The sequence below is a fragment of the Grampus griseus genome (assembly GCF_964374135.1).
Source record: "Grampus griseus genome assembly, chromosome: 12".
Taxonomy (NCBI): Eukaryota; Metazoa; Chordata; class Mammalia; order Artiodactyla; family Delphinidae; genus Grampus; species Grampus griseus.
Genome location: NC_139006.1, coordinates 18,367,308 through 18,385,619, shown reverse-complemented (window position 1 = coordinate 18,385,619; position 18,312 = coordinate 18,367,308). Strand labels below are relative to the sequence as shown.

The following is an 18,312-nucleotide window of genomic DNA, read 5'->3' as shown; positions in this document are numbered from 1 at the left end:
CAATTTTTTACTTAATTATACCTCAAAAAAGCTGGAAAATATAATAGTACAGGAGGTATGCAGGTAGGGCAAAATCTTGCTGCTGAAGCTTGGGGACCCTTGAGCTGGGGAGAGTGATGGAGAAGGGGACGATTGGAACGCAAATCCTGTTCTGCACCCAGAGTCCGGGCTGTCCAGGGATTTGGTGACTTTCTTCCCTTTCCTCTCCTGCTTCATCCCCAGGAGTACCCACTGGCAGCCCTTGCGGGCACCGCCTGCCACTGTGGCTTCCCCACTACGCGATTTCCCCTCCACGAGAGAGAGGACGAACAGCTCTGTGCCCAGAAGTGCAGCGCGGAGGAGTTTGAGAGCTGCGGGACACCCAGTTACTTCATTGTGTATCAGACGCAGGTCCAAGGTAAGCCAGGTCCGCCCCGACCCAGCAGACCCCCAGAAGCTCTCCCAGCGGCCTCCCTCCCAGAGATGCTCCAGCCAGTCCATTCCAGCCAGCCTGTCAGCAAGAGGACTGTGCAGGCCAGAGAGCAGAGGGCAGAGGGCAGAGGCAGGGCTGGTGAGCATAGCCAGGCTTAGAGATCCTGCATGGGCAATGGAGGGAGGGCCCCCGGGGGGCGATGGTTCTGAAAACCTTCATCTCTATCCCTTATACTGAAGACCCCCTTGGTGGCTCTTCCTGTAATGGGGGCTGTGAGCTTGAATGGGAAAACATCTGATCTGGGAGTAGGAGACTTGGGTCTTCAACACAGACCCACTGCATGATCCTGGGCGAGTCATGTCCCCTTTCTGGGCCTCAGTTTCTCCATCTGTAAAATGAAGCTGTAGATGGTTAGCCTTCCAATTCTAAGATTCTGCAAATTTACCTGTAACTTTTTCTTCTCTTTCTCTGTCTCACTCATCCTTTCCGCTTTTATCCTTCTTCCTCTGCTAGTGGAACCCACACTCAATGTTTATCTCCTCTTCCATCTGTTGGGGTACCGGACTGTGATGACGATGGTGGTGGTGGTGGTGACGGTGGCACTTAGGGACTTTCTTTGTGCCAGACTCAGTGTTGAGTCCTTCGTATGCATTTTCTCACTGATTCCCCTCAGCTTTCCTGTGAGGCAGGAATAGTCATTATGCCTTCTTTACAGGTAGGGAAACTGAGACTCAGCACAGGTAAAGGACTTGCCTGAGGTCATGGTGTTTATAATATTTCTAGATGAAAATCTTTTCTCCTGCTGGAGGCATCATGAAAGGTGGTGGCACTTGGAAAGGTGCCTTGCTGGGATGCTCAGCCCAAAGGAAGCCCGTGAAGGATTACCCCAATATCTGAAAAAACTGTCCACCTGCGACGTGCAGTCCTATGCCAAGCTTCATCTCATTTAATGATGGGAAGCCCACAGTAAGCCTATGATCAGGATGATACCATCCCCATTTTACAGATGGGAGAACCAAGACTCAGGGAGATTGAGAACTGGCCATAATCACACATCTACAAGAGTGATTTGCTTTCAGGTCTCTGACTCCAAAGTCCCTGCTAGAAACCTCTACCCACAGTGCCAAGGACACTCCCCGCACCCTCTGAAGCCTGGAGAGCTAACAAAACACCACTGGGCTAGACCTCCTCTTCATCTCCCAGGAACTAGACTGCCATATATGGTCGGGCAGGTTGAGCACTGCACAGGCATAACCTAGAAGAAAAGTAATGCCTGAAAGCCAGCCTGTGCTCTGCCTGTCATGCCGTGCACTCTGGGTGGCAGCACATCTGCCCAGAGGAAGGGGAGGGAACCTTTACCTGATTTTTACAAAGGTGCTGTAAGAGCTAGTGGCAGCTTCACCAACAGCCTGTCCCCTGTTTGGCCTGATGGGGGTACCGGTGGTGGCCAACTGCGGCTGCTTCCATGGCAGCTGAATATTGCTCAGAGCCCAGTGAGCAGAAATGTCTTTAGCCAGTGTGGCCCTTGGCTTTATTTACACTCTGGTGAGGAAGGATGAGTGTTTGTTAGTTTCCAGGAAGTGTTGGTTACTCTGTGCAGAACTGTGTTACCCCAGCTTGGGGGAAGGGTCATACACAGCTTAATTATCCCGTGACCATGAACAGCTTTGATGTGGACAGAACCGACACTGGAGCCTTTTCAATAGCCCCTGATTGATGGGTTTGCTCATTCCCAGTGCCTGGCCCCAGGCCATTACTGGTGTTCAATTTCCCATGTCACACTTGCAGGCCCTACACACTGGGGTGGCTTGAGAGTCATGTGGTTCATGAGGCCGCCAAGAGTCTGGTCCACGATGGCAGCCATTTATTGAGTACCTACTGTGTGCCGGGTACTGTCTAAGCTCTTTAGACTGAATTAACTCATCTAATCCTCATAACAGTCCAATGACATAGGTGCTGTTATTATTACCGTTTTACAAATATGGCAACTCGGCACAGAGAGGTTGAGGAGCTTGGCCAGAGTCACACAGCTGGGACAGAACAGAGTTGGGATTCAAACCAAGGCAATCTGGGTCCTGAGCCTGCACTCTTAATCTCAGCTTCTCAACATATACTGCAAATACTTCACATGCATTATCCATCTAATCCTGTAAGGTTTATTAGCCCCACTTTACAGGTGAGGAAACTGGGGCTCAGAGAGGTGAAGAGCCTTGTTCAGTGTCACACAACTAGGCCATGATCATCCTAGATCGAAACACAGGTCTGTCTGATTCCAAAACTATATACAACACTGCCTCCAGCATCTGTTTCGATTTGTGGAGCTTAAGAACCAAATCAACTTCCTTTTTAGTGCTGAAAATAACCAGCTTTATCCTCGCCGCCCAGGCAGTATTTGAATGGAGAATTCTGTTTTCAGGGGAAATTGAGGGGCCAGGTTCTTTCTCTCTCCCAACATTTTATTATGAAAAAATGTCAAACCTCCAGAAAAAAATGGAAAGAATTACACAGTGAACCTGCTAGACTTATCCTACAGATTGTACATCTGTCAACATTTTGTTCTGTTTACTTTATCATACATCTCTCCATTTCTCCATCCCTCAATTTTTATTTTTGGATGCATTTCGGAGTAAGTTGCAAACATCATTACACTTCAGTCTGCATATCACTAATTATAATTCAATATTTTCTTATGATTTTTTTTTTTTTTTTTTTTTTTTTTTTTTGCAGTACGCGGGCCTCTCACTGCTGTGGCCTCTCCCGTTGCGGAGCACAGGCTCCGGACGCGCAGGCTCAGCGGCCATGGCTCACGGGCCCAGCCGCTCCGCGGCATGTGGGATCTTCCCGGACCAGGGCACGAACCCATGTCCCCTGCATTGGCAGGCGGACTCTCAACCACTGCGCCACCAGGGAAGCCCCACTTATGATTTTTTGAAGTAGCATTTACATAGAGTGAAATGCACAAAATTTAAGTGTACTATTTGATGCCAACTGGGTCCTATGAAATCCACACCCCTGTCAAAATATAAAACATAACCACTCTCCAGAAAGTTTTGCATCTAGGCTCCTTTTTGCAATGTGTTCCTGTGAAGACCATTCCCAGACACCTACTTGGCTTGATAAAGATGCTTTTTGGTTTGTTTTTTTCCAAAATCTGCTCTCCTCTGAACAAACAGATTAAACCTGCATGACGGGGAAGAGACCTGGTCTCTGGCTAGCAGCATCAATACTAAGAGCTCACAGCATGTGAGCCCTGTGTTAACACTCAACACCCATTCTCTCTTCTAACCCTCCTAACCAACCCCCAGGATGTCATCATTATCAGCATTCCCATTTTACAGGTGAGGAAACTGAGGTTTATTCAGATCCATCATTTTTCCAAGGTTACCCAGCAAGGAGATGGCAGAATTGGAATTTAAATTTAGGACTTCAGACTTTTCCCTTGAAGCGCTATTGTGAGAAAGCAAGTAAGGATAATAAATGTTTCTTGGATGGATGGGTAGATGGATGGTTAGGTGGATGCCAGATAGTATGGAAAGTGCCAGGAAATCAGCAAAGGACAATATGGGCAGGGTTTCTGACTAAACAAATAATGATTTGAATTACAGTAGCAGAAAGTAATACAAGAGAGATGGACATAGTACACTAATGATAGCCCAGGGAGTCAGAGAAGGAAGGGAGGGAGGGAGGGAAGGAGGGAAGGAAGGAAGGAAGGGAGGGAGGGAGGAAAGAAGGAAGGAAGGGAGGAAGGAAGGGTCCAGTTCAGCAGAGAGCAGGATAATAAGCAGTCAAAGACAGGTAGGAGGCAGTGAAGGCGGAGGGACCAGTGCACCTGAAGCTGCCAAGTCAGGAAGGAGCAGAGCACGGATGAGACAGTGAACCAAGTGGCTGGCAGGTGGGGGAGTTTGAGGGGAGAGCATGTGGGTGGCGTGAGCCCGGGAGGATGCAAGGGCCAGGCCACACGGGGCTTGAAGGTCAAGATAAAAACCTTGGACTCAGTCCCATGCAGATGGACGGCATTTGTGAGTTTTAATCTGGAGGCAGGTGTGGGGGTGATAAGAGACTCAGTGGGACAGGGGAGAAACTGAGGCTGGAGAGAAGGCTCATCCTCCTGGCTGACTTTTATTGAATCCCTACCATGTGCTTATCCTTTTTCATATATTATCTCATATAACCATTTTCCCGTTTCCAAATGAGGAGACAGGCCCAGAAAGCACCGGGTCGCACAGCTGGGAGGTGGCAGGGATGGGACTCACACCCTGGTCCCTTCTAAACAGGCTCCTTCTGCTGTGCCCCTGCCACTGACCCCTGTCTGTGCCCTGCCCTTTGCAGACAACCGCTGCATGGACAGAAGGTTCCTTCCAGCCAAGTCCAAGCAGCTCATCGCTCTGGCCAGCTTCCCAGGTGCCGGCAACACGTGGGCTCGCCACCTCATCGAGCTGGCCACCGGCTTCTACACCGGCAGCTACTACTTCGACGGTTCTCTCTACAACAAAGGTGAGGAGGCAGAGGGGAACAGGGAACGGGGGCAGGAGCTCGGGAAGGACCCCCTGGGAGGGCATGGGAATACCCCTTCCTGAGCACCTACTGTGTGCTGCTCAGCTCACCTAGGCATGTTTATCGAGACCTACTATATGCTTGGTACCTTCCCTTCACTTACATCCCACAAACATTTCCTGAGTATCATGTCCTGGGTACCTCACCTGCTTCCGTCAACATTAGACACTTATTAAGCACCTACTATGTGCCTGGGACCTTCCCTCCATTTAAGTCATTCCTTCAGCACTTACTGTATGCTGGGCACCTCATACAGGAAACTGAAGCCCAAAGACGTGACACAATGTCCCAGATCACTCATTTGAGTTGGACACACAGCCAGTGTCTTGAAGGTCTAGTATTGATACATTAGCATTCTAACTGGCTTCGAAGAGCCCATCCAAATGCCTTAACTCTCATGGGCATGGGAGGCCAAGATGGAGAAGAGCACAGTCTTGGGCAGCAGGATGGCTTAGCTTTGAACCTTATTCGCAACCCCTACAAGACCCTCATGGCAGAGTTCAACCGCAAGTATGGCGGACACATCGGCTTTGCTGCCCATGCCCATTGGAAGGGCCTCTCGCTAGCTCTGTAACTTGGGCAAGTTATTTGCTCTCCCTGGGACTCAGTTTCGTCATCTATCAGATAAAACCCACAAAGGATTATTGAAAGGATCAGTTGTCTACTACATGAAAAGGGCTCAGAGCAGTGTTCAGCATGGAGTCTGTGCTATAGAAGCATCCTCCAGCTACCCAGAATGTCTTTCAGTTCCTCAGCTTTTGAAATGAGAACCTGATCCGGTCCCTCCTTCCTTTTGCTGAATTCCTTTTAAGGGCTGTGTAGTCTTTCTGGTCCAGTACTAAAACTCTTCATCACAACCCCCTCTTGCCCTCTGCTCTCCTGTACCAGTCGCTCATGTGCGACACACTTCTTGCCACCCACCACAGGACCTTTGCACCTGCTGTTCCCACCACCTTTCCCTCCTCACTTGGATTGGTAAATTCTTCCTCGTCCTTCAGTTCTCAGCCTAAGCACCTCTTCTCCCAGGAAGTCTTTCTGGATGCTGCCTGACTAGGTCAGTGATCTTGGCCAGGCTGGCTGGGCTGCTCAGCTGCAGACTGCAGGTTGGACCCGTGTCTGTTCCATGGGTCTCTCACCATCTGGGGCCAACAGGCTTCCAGGGCATGTCCTTCTCACAGTGACAGCAGAAACACACAGAGTGAACAGAAATGTGATGCATCCTAAGACTTTGGCAGAGACCCATTTCCGCCCTATCCGCTGGCCAAAGCAAGTCATACGGCGTGCCCAGCATCAGTGGGGTAGAGGTGTAGACTCCACCCAAAGAGGAATCCTCCAGCACATCACTGTCAGGCCCCTCCTGTGGCACGTAGGCATGATGACTCCTCTCCTGTAGCTCTAACCACGGCAGTGACTTTACATTCATCTATGTCACTATTCAAATTATCTCTCAAAAACTAAGACCCATGGATGTTTCTGTAAATCATTTTCTCCCTGCACAGTGCCTGGCATGTAGTAGGTGCTCTGTAAGTACGTGAGTAAATGAATGAGTAGACAAATGAACGTCTGAGGATTCCTGAAGGGGTCCGGGAGGGGGTGGGGTGGACCTCTTGTCTCCCTCGGCTCAGTGCCACGTTCCCTAACCCCCTGGTTGTGGGAAGGGTTTAAAGGTGAGCGGGACCACTGGCGCAGCGGGAGGACCATCTGCATCAAGACGCACGAGAGTGGCCAGAAGGAGATCGAGGCCTTCGACGCGGCCATCCTGCTCATCCGCAACCCCTACAAGGCCCTCATGGCGGAGTTCAACCGCAAGTATGGCGGACACATCGGCTTCGCTGCCCATGCCCATTGGAAGGGCAAAGGTACTGCTTTGGAGTGGGGGGGTGGAGCCCTAGGGTGCAGAGGGCAGTGCGAGGGGCTAGTGCTGTCTCCTGCCAGGAATCCAGGAGGGCATCCTTGAAGGCATGTGTGTAAGTGTCCAGGTCCTTCTTATAGATGAGGAGGTATGCTTTGCACGTCCCACCATACCCACCAGCATCACCCTCTGTGAGCCAGGTTGTTACCGTGGCACAGTGGTTAAGGGCATGGGCTCCAGACCAAGACTCCCTGAGTTCAGATCCCAACTCCACCACTTCCTAGAAACGCGCCTTCACCTCCATGAACTTAGATTGTCCTGTTTATAAAGTGGAGGTAGTAAGATCCAAGAATTTCACCCTTTAAAACACTCAGTGGACCCTCGTATTCAAGAGCCCTTTCCTGGGATCTGAATCCAGCCCAAGGTCAGTGGCTGAGTGGCCATGAGGTCACCTATGAGCTCCTAAGATCATCATTCTGTGAACCCCCTCCACTACTCTGGATTGGAAAACTCAGAGAGGTTAATGACTTGCCCCAGGTATAGCTGGGAAGTGACAGTGTCAGTCTCCGAGCACTAAACTTCATTAAGATGACCTGAATTTGATGTTCACCTCTGGTGCTTAGTAGATTCCAGAATGGAAGAACGTCTCAGTACAGAGCAGCAGCCCACAGTAGTGGGGAGAGCTCCGAAGTCAGACCCAACCTCCTCAAAATCCCATGTCAGTTATCACCCATATCTCCATTACCATAATGAAAGTCACCTCCATGCGTGACCAGAATGTCAGCAACACCCCAAGGTGAGAGGCAGCCTGGTAGCTAATGCCTGGGTTAGGTTCACACAGTTCACCCTGTGTCATGGATGGTGCAAGCTAGTTTCAGGGAGGTGAAGGCCCTTTTCCAGGAAGTGGTGGGGCAGGGGTTTGAACCCAGGGAGTCCTGCTCCTGAGCCCACACCCTTAACCACTGAGCTATGATAATGAGTTAGACTGAACGTCAGTGGCTACAGATCCCCCCGCTCAGAGCTCCTGATGCCAAGTAAGTACTCTGTGAACGTGAGCCCAGCCGACCTCATCCACCTTCAAGGAACGAGGCTGCTGCAGCCTCTAGGCCCAGGGGTGCTTCCCACTCCTCCAAACCCTCCCCCTGGCCCCCAGCTGCTCCACGCTGCAGCCCCTCCCCAGAGAGAACTGGAGCAGGCAGGACAACATTAACTCAGCCAATCACATTCTCAGCACTGGTGTCACTGATGGAAACTCTTGGGCCTGCCTGACCAACTGTGCCCTGGGTTCCCAGTTTGCTCAAGGGGCCTGTCTGTCCCTTCCCCTACTTCACCCCCTCTCTCAGTGAGGGGGTGGAAGCTTGGACAGGGGATGACATTTGTTCCCAGGGGTAAAGAGACCTCTGAATTATTTATTTGTAGAACAATCAAAAATGACCACTGTTTGGGGCCAGGCTGAGAAGTCTGCAGGTGCCAACGGCAGGATCCTGTCCCAGGAGCAGACGTTCTGCTTGTCAAGCTGGAAAGGACCTGGGAGATCGCTGAACCCAGGCGTCCTCAGCCCCAGCAGCACATCAGAATCCCAGGATGTGGGGAAGTCCCAGTTCCAAGGCTGCACCCCAGACGATCACTGGAGTGGAGCCTGGGCACTGGTATTTTTTAAAGCAGTGTGCAGGCAGGCTTGAGAACCATGGATTCATTCTCTATTAATGGGGAAAATGAGGCCCAAGAGAGGCAGGGCCTGCCAGAGTCACTCGGGCACATAATGACAGGACTAGAGTCCAGTTCTCCACCTCCCAGGCATCCTACTGCCCCAAGTAAAAAGGGAGGGAATTCACTTGGGAAGCTCATATGGGACCAGACACTTAGTAATAATTATCTCATTTAAATCTTCTAATTACCCGAGGCGATAAGAAGGGCTGCCACAATCACCATCCCAGGAAGGGAGCGGGTCATGTGGCGGAGGCCCCAGGAGTTGAGCGAGCTGAGATCCAAACCCAGGCATTAGCTACCAGGCTGTCTCTCACCTCGGGGTGTTGCTGACATTCCGGTACATTCAGAGGCTCCCCCCTCCTGGCATAACCCCTCGTCTCAGGTTTAGGCAATTTCCTAATTCCCAGGAGCCACCTTGCCTCTTCCTTATTCAAGACAGTTGGGAGCTTTAAAACCGAAGATAAGGGAGGTGTCAGGACAGGCTGAGCCCAGAGGCTGCAGGGGATGGGAAAGAGGAGATTTCAGGACACACACCTCCTATGGGGGGCCTGGGGCCCCCTCATTAGTCTGGGTTGGGAGGGACGTTCTCCCAGTGCTTCCTCCCAGGCCTGACCCAGGTCTTCAAGTGCTCTGCCTGAGAGCCTTCCCCAAAGAACCCCATCCCCACGGACCCCACCCACTCAGTCCTCTCATTTGCATTAACATCTGACCCTGTAGGCACTTGAGTTTGAGACCCTTGCCTGCTCCAGCAGCGTCAGTATCACTTGGGAATTCGTTTGAAATGCAGATTCTCAGGTCCCACCTCACGCTTACTGGATCAGAATTCTCATTTTAACAAGATTCCTTCCAGAAGCTTCTTGTGAGCTTTCAAATTTGAGAATCACTGCTTTAGGACACCCTCGGCCGGGAATGTGAGGGTTACTCCCACCTAAGAGCAGAGGTCACTCACCTGCTGAGAGGTCACTCACCCGTGTCCCCCTCCCAGTTATAGCTGGGTCGAGGCTCGTGTCACCACCACCCACCCCCCCCCCCAGCTTTTGTTTCCATAACATTGATTTTATGATATCCCTGGAGTGGGCCCAAAGCAAAGTTTTATGTGATACGATTACACAAGGTGAATTGTCCTGGATCTGTTTAATGAAACAGAGACCGTGTTTAATGATTCCGTGGAGAATTAAATACAGTTAAGCTATTAATCAGACCCCGGTTCCTCCCTTTGACAGGAAGATGAAGCAGAGAGTGGCCAGCGCGTGTCCCGCCGGGCCCTTGTGGGGGACGGTTCTGGCAGAACCAGCACTCATCACCAGTGGTCCACGGCACAGTGTGCCTTTATTACCCAGTTTGAAGGCAGCCATCAATTACCGGGAATCCTGAGCTAAATGAGGGCTTTTGTTTTTCATTTTCATTTTTGTTCTTCATTCCAGCGAAGTCATTCAGGAGCTCCAAGTGAGGGATCTTTGCTCTAGGAAGGGGTGGGGAGGGGGCGAGTATCTGCTGCCCCAAAATGGTGGGCCACTTGGGGCATCTCAGAGATGCTGGGGACCAACATCGAGAATAGTTGTAGCCAACATTTATCCAGCGCCTCCTGTGTCCCAGGCCTGGTGCCAGGGTCTGCAAATCTTATTCCATTCCATCTGTATGGCATGTCTAGGATGGAGTTCTTGGCACAGTTGCCACTGTGCAGATGGGTAAACTGAGGCTCAAGGAGACCTCCTGACATCCCCAAGTTCACACAGCCAATATGGAGAGGAGCTGGGTCTTGAACCCTGGCAGTCTGACTCCAAAGTCTTCAGTGAACAGACCCGTGTCTTAGATGACACCTGAAGGTGAGGTAAGCGGATGTAGACTAGGATCTGGGGCGAGAAGAGTGCTGGAGATGGTCAGATCAGGTGCTCTTAAAGGGTTTGCCAGGAGGGCAGGAGCCAGGCTCATTCCCGTGTGTAAGATGGAGCTAGAGTAATTCCTACTCTCCAGGCTTCTTGTAAGGGGCACTGCACGAGGTAGTGCGTGCAAAGTGCCCAGCACAGTCCTGGCACACAGTAGGTGCTCAGGCAACATACATTCCCACCCCAGGGAAGTTTGCAGTCACAGGGATGCCATGTCATCTCCCCCCCACCTGTGTCCAAGGCCAGGGGCACCACCTGGGGGATCCAGGCCATCATGCAGACAGGCCCTTCCTTTTTCTTGAGGACCACCCTCCAGGCACCTCTTGAGATGGTCACAAGTGGCTAAGCCTGGAAGTCCATCCAGATGGACTGAGTAACTGAGTGCCTTCCGCATCCATCTGGGTTTCTGCCATGGGAGCGGCAGTTGTCCTGAATCACCAGGGATGCTGTGAGATGACTCAGGAATGGGGACATTCTTTCTCAAAAAGTAAAGCAGAGTATACACATGCTAGATTTTTTCCTAATCACACAGATACATCTGGTCTTATAACAGTACGGGCCCAGTTAGCTAGATACATTGTAAATAATCTATTTGAAGGATAAAAAATATCTTTGTCAGGGGCTTCACTGGTGGCGCAGTGGTTGAGAGTCCGCCTGCCGATGCAGGGGACGTGGGTTCGTGCCCCGGTCTGGGAAGATCCCACATGCCGTGGAGCTGCTGGGCCCGTGAGCCATGGCCGCTGAGCCTGCGCGTCTGGAGCCTGTGCTCCGCAACGGGAGAGGCCACAACAGTGAGAGGCCGGCGTACCGCAAAAAGAAAATATATCTTTGTCATCAGCATAAATATTTCCCAAGCGGCTGTGGTATTCCAGGGGGTCACTGGGGGAGCAGGAGCCTCACCACAGATTCTGATGTGCTCTGCGAAGAAAGAGGAGCCCTTTATCACATCACAGCTTGGCGGCTGGGAATTTCAATTTAGTTCAACAACCATTTATTAAGCCCCTGCTGGGTGTGAGGCAGTGGGAGGGAGTGGGGGTGAGGCTGCTGGTGCCTAGGAAAGATGGGGGCCTGGAATCAGGCAGGCCTGGTCTGGATTATGCTTCCCGGCTGTGTGACCTTGGGCAAATTACTTCACGTCTCTGAGCCTCAGCTTCCTCACTGGTGACAAATGAACAGTAGTCTTTTCCTTTCAGGGTAGTTACTATGATTAAATGAGATAAGGGGTATCCATCATCCAGCAAAGGTTGAGGATTTAGTTATTAAGAACCAGCTGGGCTCCCCAGCGCAGCTTGGGAGACTCACTGAGCCTCGTTCAGTAAACATATCCATCTGGAGGGTGCAGGGTGGTGCTGCCCCTGTGAGAAGCAGGGGGTATGGCTTCAGGGTTCCGGAGTACAGGCCCCGTGATTCTCCAGCTGGGGCTCAGAATTGAGGCTGCAAATCCCTCTCTCTGTTCCCAACATCCTCCAAGACCCCCCTCCTGGGTTCCCCTTTATCAGAGTTTCAACAGCTCCTGGGGCTGGCTGGCTGGCTGTCTCTCTGAGGTCCTCTCCAGGGCTCTCTGGTGAATTTCCCACATTCTGTTGTAACCTGTCTCTTTCTCGAGTCAGGGGATCCCAAACACACACTCCCAATCTGGGTGAAAATCCATCCTGTCCTTTTACCATGGCAAGGGAGCAAACAGCACAAAGAAACAATGTGTGATACTTCAATAGAAAGCAAAGAAAGAAAGATAGGATAGGAAGGTGTCACAATGACAATGTAAATAATCTGATTTAAACTGCCCTCAGCCTAGAGGAGATACCTGCCTGAGCCTGGGGAGTCAGGGAAGATGACATCTCACCTGAGAACAGAATAATCACAGTAATAATAGCCAACGTTTACTGAGCACCTACTGGGTACAGGGCACCATGCTGAAAATTTTGTATGCTTTTTCCACTTCTCTGTACAAAGGCCCTATTACTATCCTGTGAGAAGATACTGTTACTGCACAGGATAACTGTTCCTACACAGGATAACTTGGTAGTTAAAAGCCCAGACTTTGATGCCAGACTGTTTGGTTTCAAATTCTGGCTCTGCCAGTTATTAGCTGCGTGACCTTGGGCAAGTTACTTAACCTCTCTGTGCCTGAATTCCCCCTTCTGTAAATGAAGAAAACGATGATGCCTGCCTCACAGTGTTCTTGTGAGGAATAAGTGAATTGATCGCTCTATTAGTATATTTATTACACTCTATATTAAGATCAATATATATTAAAATATAAAAATAGAGTAACAAGGATTTATATATGTCTGTGCCTGGCATGGAGTAAGCACCAGACAGATGTCATTCTCCCCAGAGAGAAGGAAGGGCTAAGATGATTCCAGGCAGAAGCAGCAGCCCCGAGGTGGGAGGAGGGAGGCGAGTTTGGTGATCTAAGGGTTAACAGTGGTGGCGCTGCTGTGAATAGCCAACGCCATCTGACCTGTGTCCTCCCGCTGACCTGGGCCTCCTTGCTCTGTCCACAGAGTGGCCAGAGTTCGTAAGGAACTACGCCCCGTGGTGGGCCACGCACACACTGGACTGGCTCAAGTTCGGCAAGAAGGTGCTGGTGGTGCACTTTGAGGATCTGAAGCAGGACCTCTTCGTCCAGCTGGGCCGGATGGTCGGGCTGCTGGGTGTGGCTGTCAGGGAGGACCGACTGCTGTGTGTGGAGAGCCAGAAGGACGGCAACTTCAAGCGCTCGGGGCTCCGGAAGCTGGAGTACGACCCCTACACGGCGGACATGCAGAAGACCATCTCTGCCTACATCAAGACGGTGGATGCGGCCCTTAAAGGGAGGAACCTCACGGGCGTTCCCGACGACTACTACCCCAGATGATGGGTCGGAGCGGGGCGGGGAGCTGGCAGTCCAGACCGAGCAGGCCCTGGGGACTCCAGACCCCTGGGGGCCCACACCCATCAGTCCCCTCTTCGATTTGGGGACAATCCCCATGGCTGCTGTTGCCTTTCGCTGAGTTTCCTGCATGACAGAGGAGGCTCAAGTGAAGAGACTGTGCAGGCACGCCCCGCCTACTCACACCGCGCCCCCAGAGATGGAGGGGGCAACTGGGTTAGGGAGCTCTAGCCACGTGGACCCTTCTCTGTCTCCCGTGTCCCTGTGCCCACCACTCTGGGCTCCACTTGTGGGAAGGAGGGCTCATGGGTGTCCCAGAGACAAGGGTGCCCCACCGCAGGTGTTGAGGACCCTGGTGCAAGAGCTAAAGAGAATGACATGGAAAAATGTGGCCCAGACTCTGCTCCGTGCTGAGCTGAGCACTCGTAGCTTCCCCGTCTCTGCCCCGCCCAGGAAGCACTGATGCCAGGGTTTATCCCAGCCACTTCTGTTTGAAGAAAGATTGCTGGGAAGTTTCTCTGCGGCCTTAGGTTTCTGACATTCTGGGTGGGTCAGGGAAGCAATGGTGCTCAGAACAGGTTAACTGGGGCCACCGCGTGGGGTCACTGACATCCCAATCCACCCCCCTACCAGGTCACAGTGCTCCTGAGAAATGACCCGGTTCCTGTCCACCTCGAGGGCTGGAATTCTTCCCTTTCTTCCCCAGCTGTATCCAGGTGGTGGCCCACTTCCAGGGTCCTCAGGAACCAACCATTATCTCACCGGGACGGCCACAAGCCACATGCAGAATCTGAGCGAGAATGAGAGCTCTGGTAACACACCTCCCCACCGTGGGGTCCAACACGTTGATCTGACACTGCCCTTCTGACCCCTACCAGTAGGTCCCTTGCTATCCAGGAGAGAGAACAAGAGTGCTCCAAATCAGGTGGAACCCTGAGCGAAAGGGACCCCCACTACCTTCCCAGACCATAGACCTCCCTTTGGTCATAGGCCAGCTTCTCTTAGGGGGTTAAGGAACGGGGTGAGTGGGGTGGTGGTTCATGTCCATACAAACGCTGCTCTTTTGATGCTGAGACATCAAACCAAAGGATTCCCAAGGACCTGAATCACTGATCATCTATCTCAGAAAGCATTGAGATCCAGGAGCCCATCTCTCCCCGCCACCTTGGGTACCAGTGATTTCGCATCCAGCCCACATGTGTGCACCTACACCATCCCCCCACCATGTAGGTGCAAAAGCCATAGGTCACAGCTCTTTGCTATTCTGTCTGGAGCAGCCCCCCAAGCAGCCACCTCTGAAGCCTTGGGGTGCAAATAAATGCTCATTCCCAGATAGCCAAGGGACTGTGGAGAAGGCGAGTGTAAAGAGATATATTTTTCTAAGAGGAATATGACTAATACATTCCACCCCTTTGAACGTGGCCATGCAAAGAGAAGGGCCAGGGGATTGGACCTGTGGTTCTCTTCCCTGAGCCCCTCATCTGTAGGATTCGGGCCACCCCGGGGCCCAGCCAGGGGGCTCTGAATGTATTTTGTACCGTGTTTCTTTCCCCCAGGCAAATTTCTAGTCTTCTTTCACGAAGCAGTTAGAGGGCTTGGCCTCCCTTCCCTCTTAGAGGTCAGCTCTCTCTGGGAGACTCTGGCCCAAGACCTGGGCCAGTTCTTTGCTGGTGGTCACCTCAGGCCACCAGCCTCTGTCTGAAGATTCCTCAGGTCAACACCATCATTAAAAACAAGTTTTGTTGATAATTCTACCACGTGATAGACTGTCATGTAAGGCGAGGTCACAAATGGAATGTTTTTCTGGGGTGTGTGTGTGTGTGTGTGTGTGTGTGTGTGTGTGTGTGTGTGTGTGTGTGTGTGTGTGTAAGAGACAGAGACAGAGAATGTTCTGGGAGCATCATTGCTTTGATGTCTGTGCAACTCTAACTGCCTGTGGAGAACTGTGTATCTTGGTGTGTAACATTGTCTCTGCCTCTGTGTTCAACTGCCCTTCTGTGTGGTGAGGCTGCATCCCCCAGGCTGGTGTGATGACCGCCCAGTGTCTGATGTGTCTGTGTGCCCTCTCCAAAAAGTGCCACCCAAACCCTGGCACTTGAGGAGGAAGGAAAGCTTTGCATTCCAGTGGTCCCCAGGGCAGGGGACATGCCTGGCCTGCAAGCCGGGACACGTAGGCTCTCATCCTGCTGTCACCTCCGGTACACCTCCAGAACTCAAGGAGAACAAACAGGGCCCAGCATCTGCTGACGGCTGGGATTTCCTCCTGATTTCTCCAGGAACCCTGGAGGCCGCTGCAAACATATCCCTGGTAGACAATGTGGGTGGGAGAAAAGGATGGGGAGGCAAAGGGGATGGTGGGGGGCAAGGTCCTACAGGGACCCAGCTCCTCCTAGAGGCTTTCTTCCCTTCCCCCCATCTCTCTTGCATTGGTTTGTTTTCTGGCCATCCCCACCCCCGTCACTGTTTTTCTTTACACTGCCTCCTGCTCTCAATTTCTCTCTTTGTGGTCTCTTTTATTTCTTCCAGCTGCTCATTAAACCTCTTTTCTTTCTTGTCTTTCTCCTCTCTCTCTCCCTCCCTCCTCCCAGCCCTGAATCTCTCTCTCTCTTCCATCGTAATCTCTTTCTTGATTTCTGCTTCTCTTTGTGCAAGCAACTCTCTCCCTGTCTCTCTTAATCTCTGTGTCTCTGCCTGTCTCTTGCTCCCTGTCTCCCGTCCTCCCCACCCCTGGTGTTCTCTCCCACCTCTTCCTCCTCATCTTCCTGGAGAGTGGGGGCGACTCAGTGGGATCCAGACCCAGTGAGACAAATGCTACCCAGGCCGGTAACCAAGGAAGTGGTTTCCTTAGCAACAGAATCTGCAGGCACGCGCTCCACTGCCCCATCCCTTAGCTATTACAGTAAGTACTGAGAGGGCGGGGGGCAAGCCTGGAGATGGGGCAGTTGCTATAGACGCTGCTATATTGGTCCTCTTGAGAGGGGACAGCGGTCAGAGACCAGCTCGGTTCCTGGCACTTTGGGGACACTCAAAAAAAAATAGAGGGGCTGTGGGGTCAGAGAGAGGCAGAGAGAGTGGAGACAGCTGGGGAAGGAGTCCACAGGACCTGGTGACAGGCTGGATTCAGGGAAGGGGAGGTGGCCAGGAAGGTAAAGGGGCACCAAGATTCTGTCTGTGCATCTCCAGAAGGAGGTCCTTTGAGTGAGATGGAGAACAGGGGGCAGAGGAGCAGGTGGGGGTGGGGGTATGGTAAACTGACATAGCTCCCTGTCCCCAAGAGTTCACCATCTAGTTGGGGTGACGTTGTGGGAGGGAAGGTGGCAACAGACAGAAATATCCCACTCAATTCTCCCTACAAATTGGCAACAAGGAGCCCCGGAGAAAAAAGCACGGCCCCGAGGGTGGTGAGAGACTCAGGGACGGTAAGTCATTTGATCGTGTGGCCCAAAAGTTGGTGGTGACACTTGGATTCGAAGGATCCAGAACCTGTCCCGAAGATGGAAGACAGAAGAGGGTAGAATATAAAGAGACAGGCAGAGAAGGAGACAGGAAGAGAGAGAGATTTAAATCATCCATCTGGCACTTTTTCCTACTGGGAAAACAAAAATATGTTCAGTTTTAGAGAAATGACAAAGGGGGAGGGAGGAAACAAAAGCACCCTGCAGGATGATAGCTTTTGCAGCTATAACTATCCCCAAAGAAAACACCTGTCAAGATGCAGTCACTCCCAGGGAGACGGATTGTGTCCCTGGCCTAGGTTGATATTTAAATGACTCAGAGCGGGTTACGGGGGTGAAGGGCAGAAAGTTGATCAATGTAACATGAGAACCTCGCTCTGCTTTTCCCCAAATGCAATAAAGCATGCAGGCGAGGAGAGCTGTAAATCTGGATGATGATAATATCCGTCCCCGCAAAACCAACATGTTTATTTATCACGTTTGCACATTTACTACTTCCCCTCAAATTTACAGTCTGCAATCTGCCGGCGTGCAGGGGGAGAAGCGTGGAAATGAGAACAAACTGGCAGAACATCAAGAAGGGAAGAAATGATGAAATATTTATCCCCTCTGTCCACTCGCCCCCCACCCCCCACCCCGGCTGTCTTAAATCCACTTTCAAACCAAGGTGGTGATTTATCCGAGCAGTACCGTGCAGCTCTATTTCAGGCCTCTGCCAGCTAATTGAAATGATGTCATTATAGAACGGAATGTGTTGCAACAAAATGATTTTTGTGTATTCTGGAGTCATTTGCTAAACAATTATGGGGAATGAACCATCCTCCAGAAGTGAGAGAGGGGGTCGATCTAAGCGGGGGACAAGACGTGTGTGTGTCCTAATGTCGGGGTTGAGAGGGAACAGGAAGCAACTTAGAGGCCAGATTCTCTTCCAAGACCTGAGTTAGGCACCCAACCCATAGTCAGAGTTCCCCGGGCTTCCAAAACGTGGAATGCCCATGCCTTATCCTAGACCTTCTGGATCAGATTTCCCAAAAGATGGAGTCCAGGTGTGGATGTGAAGGATCTGGTGGGCTTGCTGGGAGGCAAAGTCGTATTTACAATTGCCTTGTTGATAATTACTGGCTCCGATCTATGCTCTATGGTAGAAGCATTCAAAGGATTCGTTGTTACCATCCCTACATGCATGGCTTTTCACGCATCGTGATCTACGTATCCCTAGAACTAGCACAGTGCTTGGCACACAGCAGGTGTGACCGAAATGCTTGTTGATTTTCTGAATGAGTGTATCACGGACTCTTAAAGGATATTCAGAGAAAAACCACAAGTCATCAGCCAAAGCAGGCCCTTAGCTGCCCTGAATTTTCTCTCCAGTAATACTGAATTGTTTTTCTATTCTCTCACCCCCAGCCTGAGCCCCTAAAGCCGATGGTGTGGTGCAGCCCACTTATACTAGCTCTCAAAAGCCCATTGTGCACATCTCTTCTCAAATTCACATTCAGTGACATCACATCGGTAGCTTGAAATTGGCCATGGTGAGAATATTTACACCATGGAAATTGGCAACTGCT

The 18,312-nt window shown here is 51.4% G+C and overlaps 1 protein-coding gene across 2 annotated transcripts in view; it reads left to right on the top strand.

Moving 5' to 3' along the window:
* Positions 1 to 13,274, top strand: part of WSCD2 (WSC domain containing 2) — a gene marked incomplete at both ends in the record, with an annotated part of 40,990 nt that extends 27,716 nt beyond the window's left edge. For both annotated transcript variants that reach the window (XM_082667198.1, XM_082667197.1), the window contains 4 exons: positions 223 to 397; positions 4,742 to 4,906; positions 6,625 to 6,825; positions 12,922 to 13,274. In XM_082667198.1, coding sequence (XP_082523324.1) covers positions 223 to 397; positions 4,742 to 4,906; positions 6,625 to 6,825; positions 12,922 to 13,274 — 894 coding nt within the window. The remainder of the gene's footprint in view (positions 1 to 222; positions 398 to 4,741; positions 4,907 to 6,624; positions 6,826 to 12,921) is intronic.
* Positions 13,275 to 18,312: the final 5,038 nt, after the last annotated feature.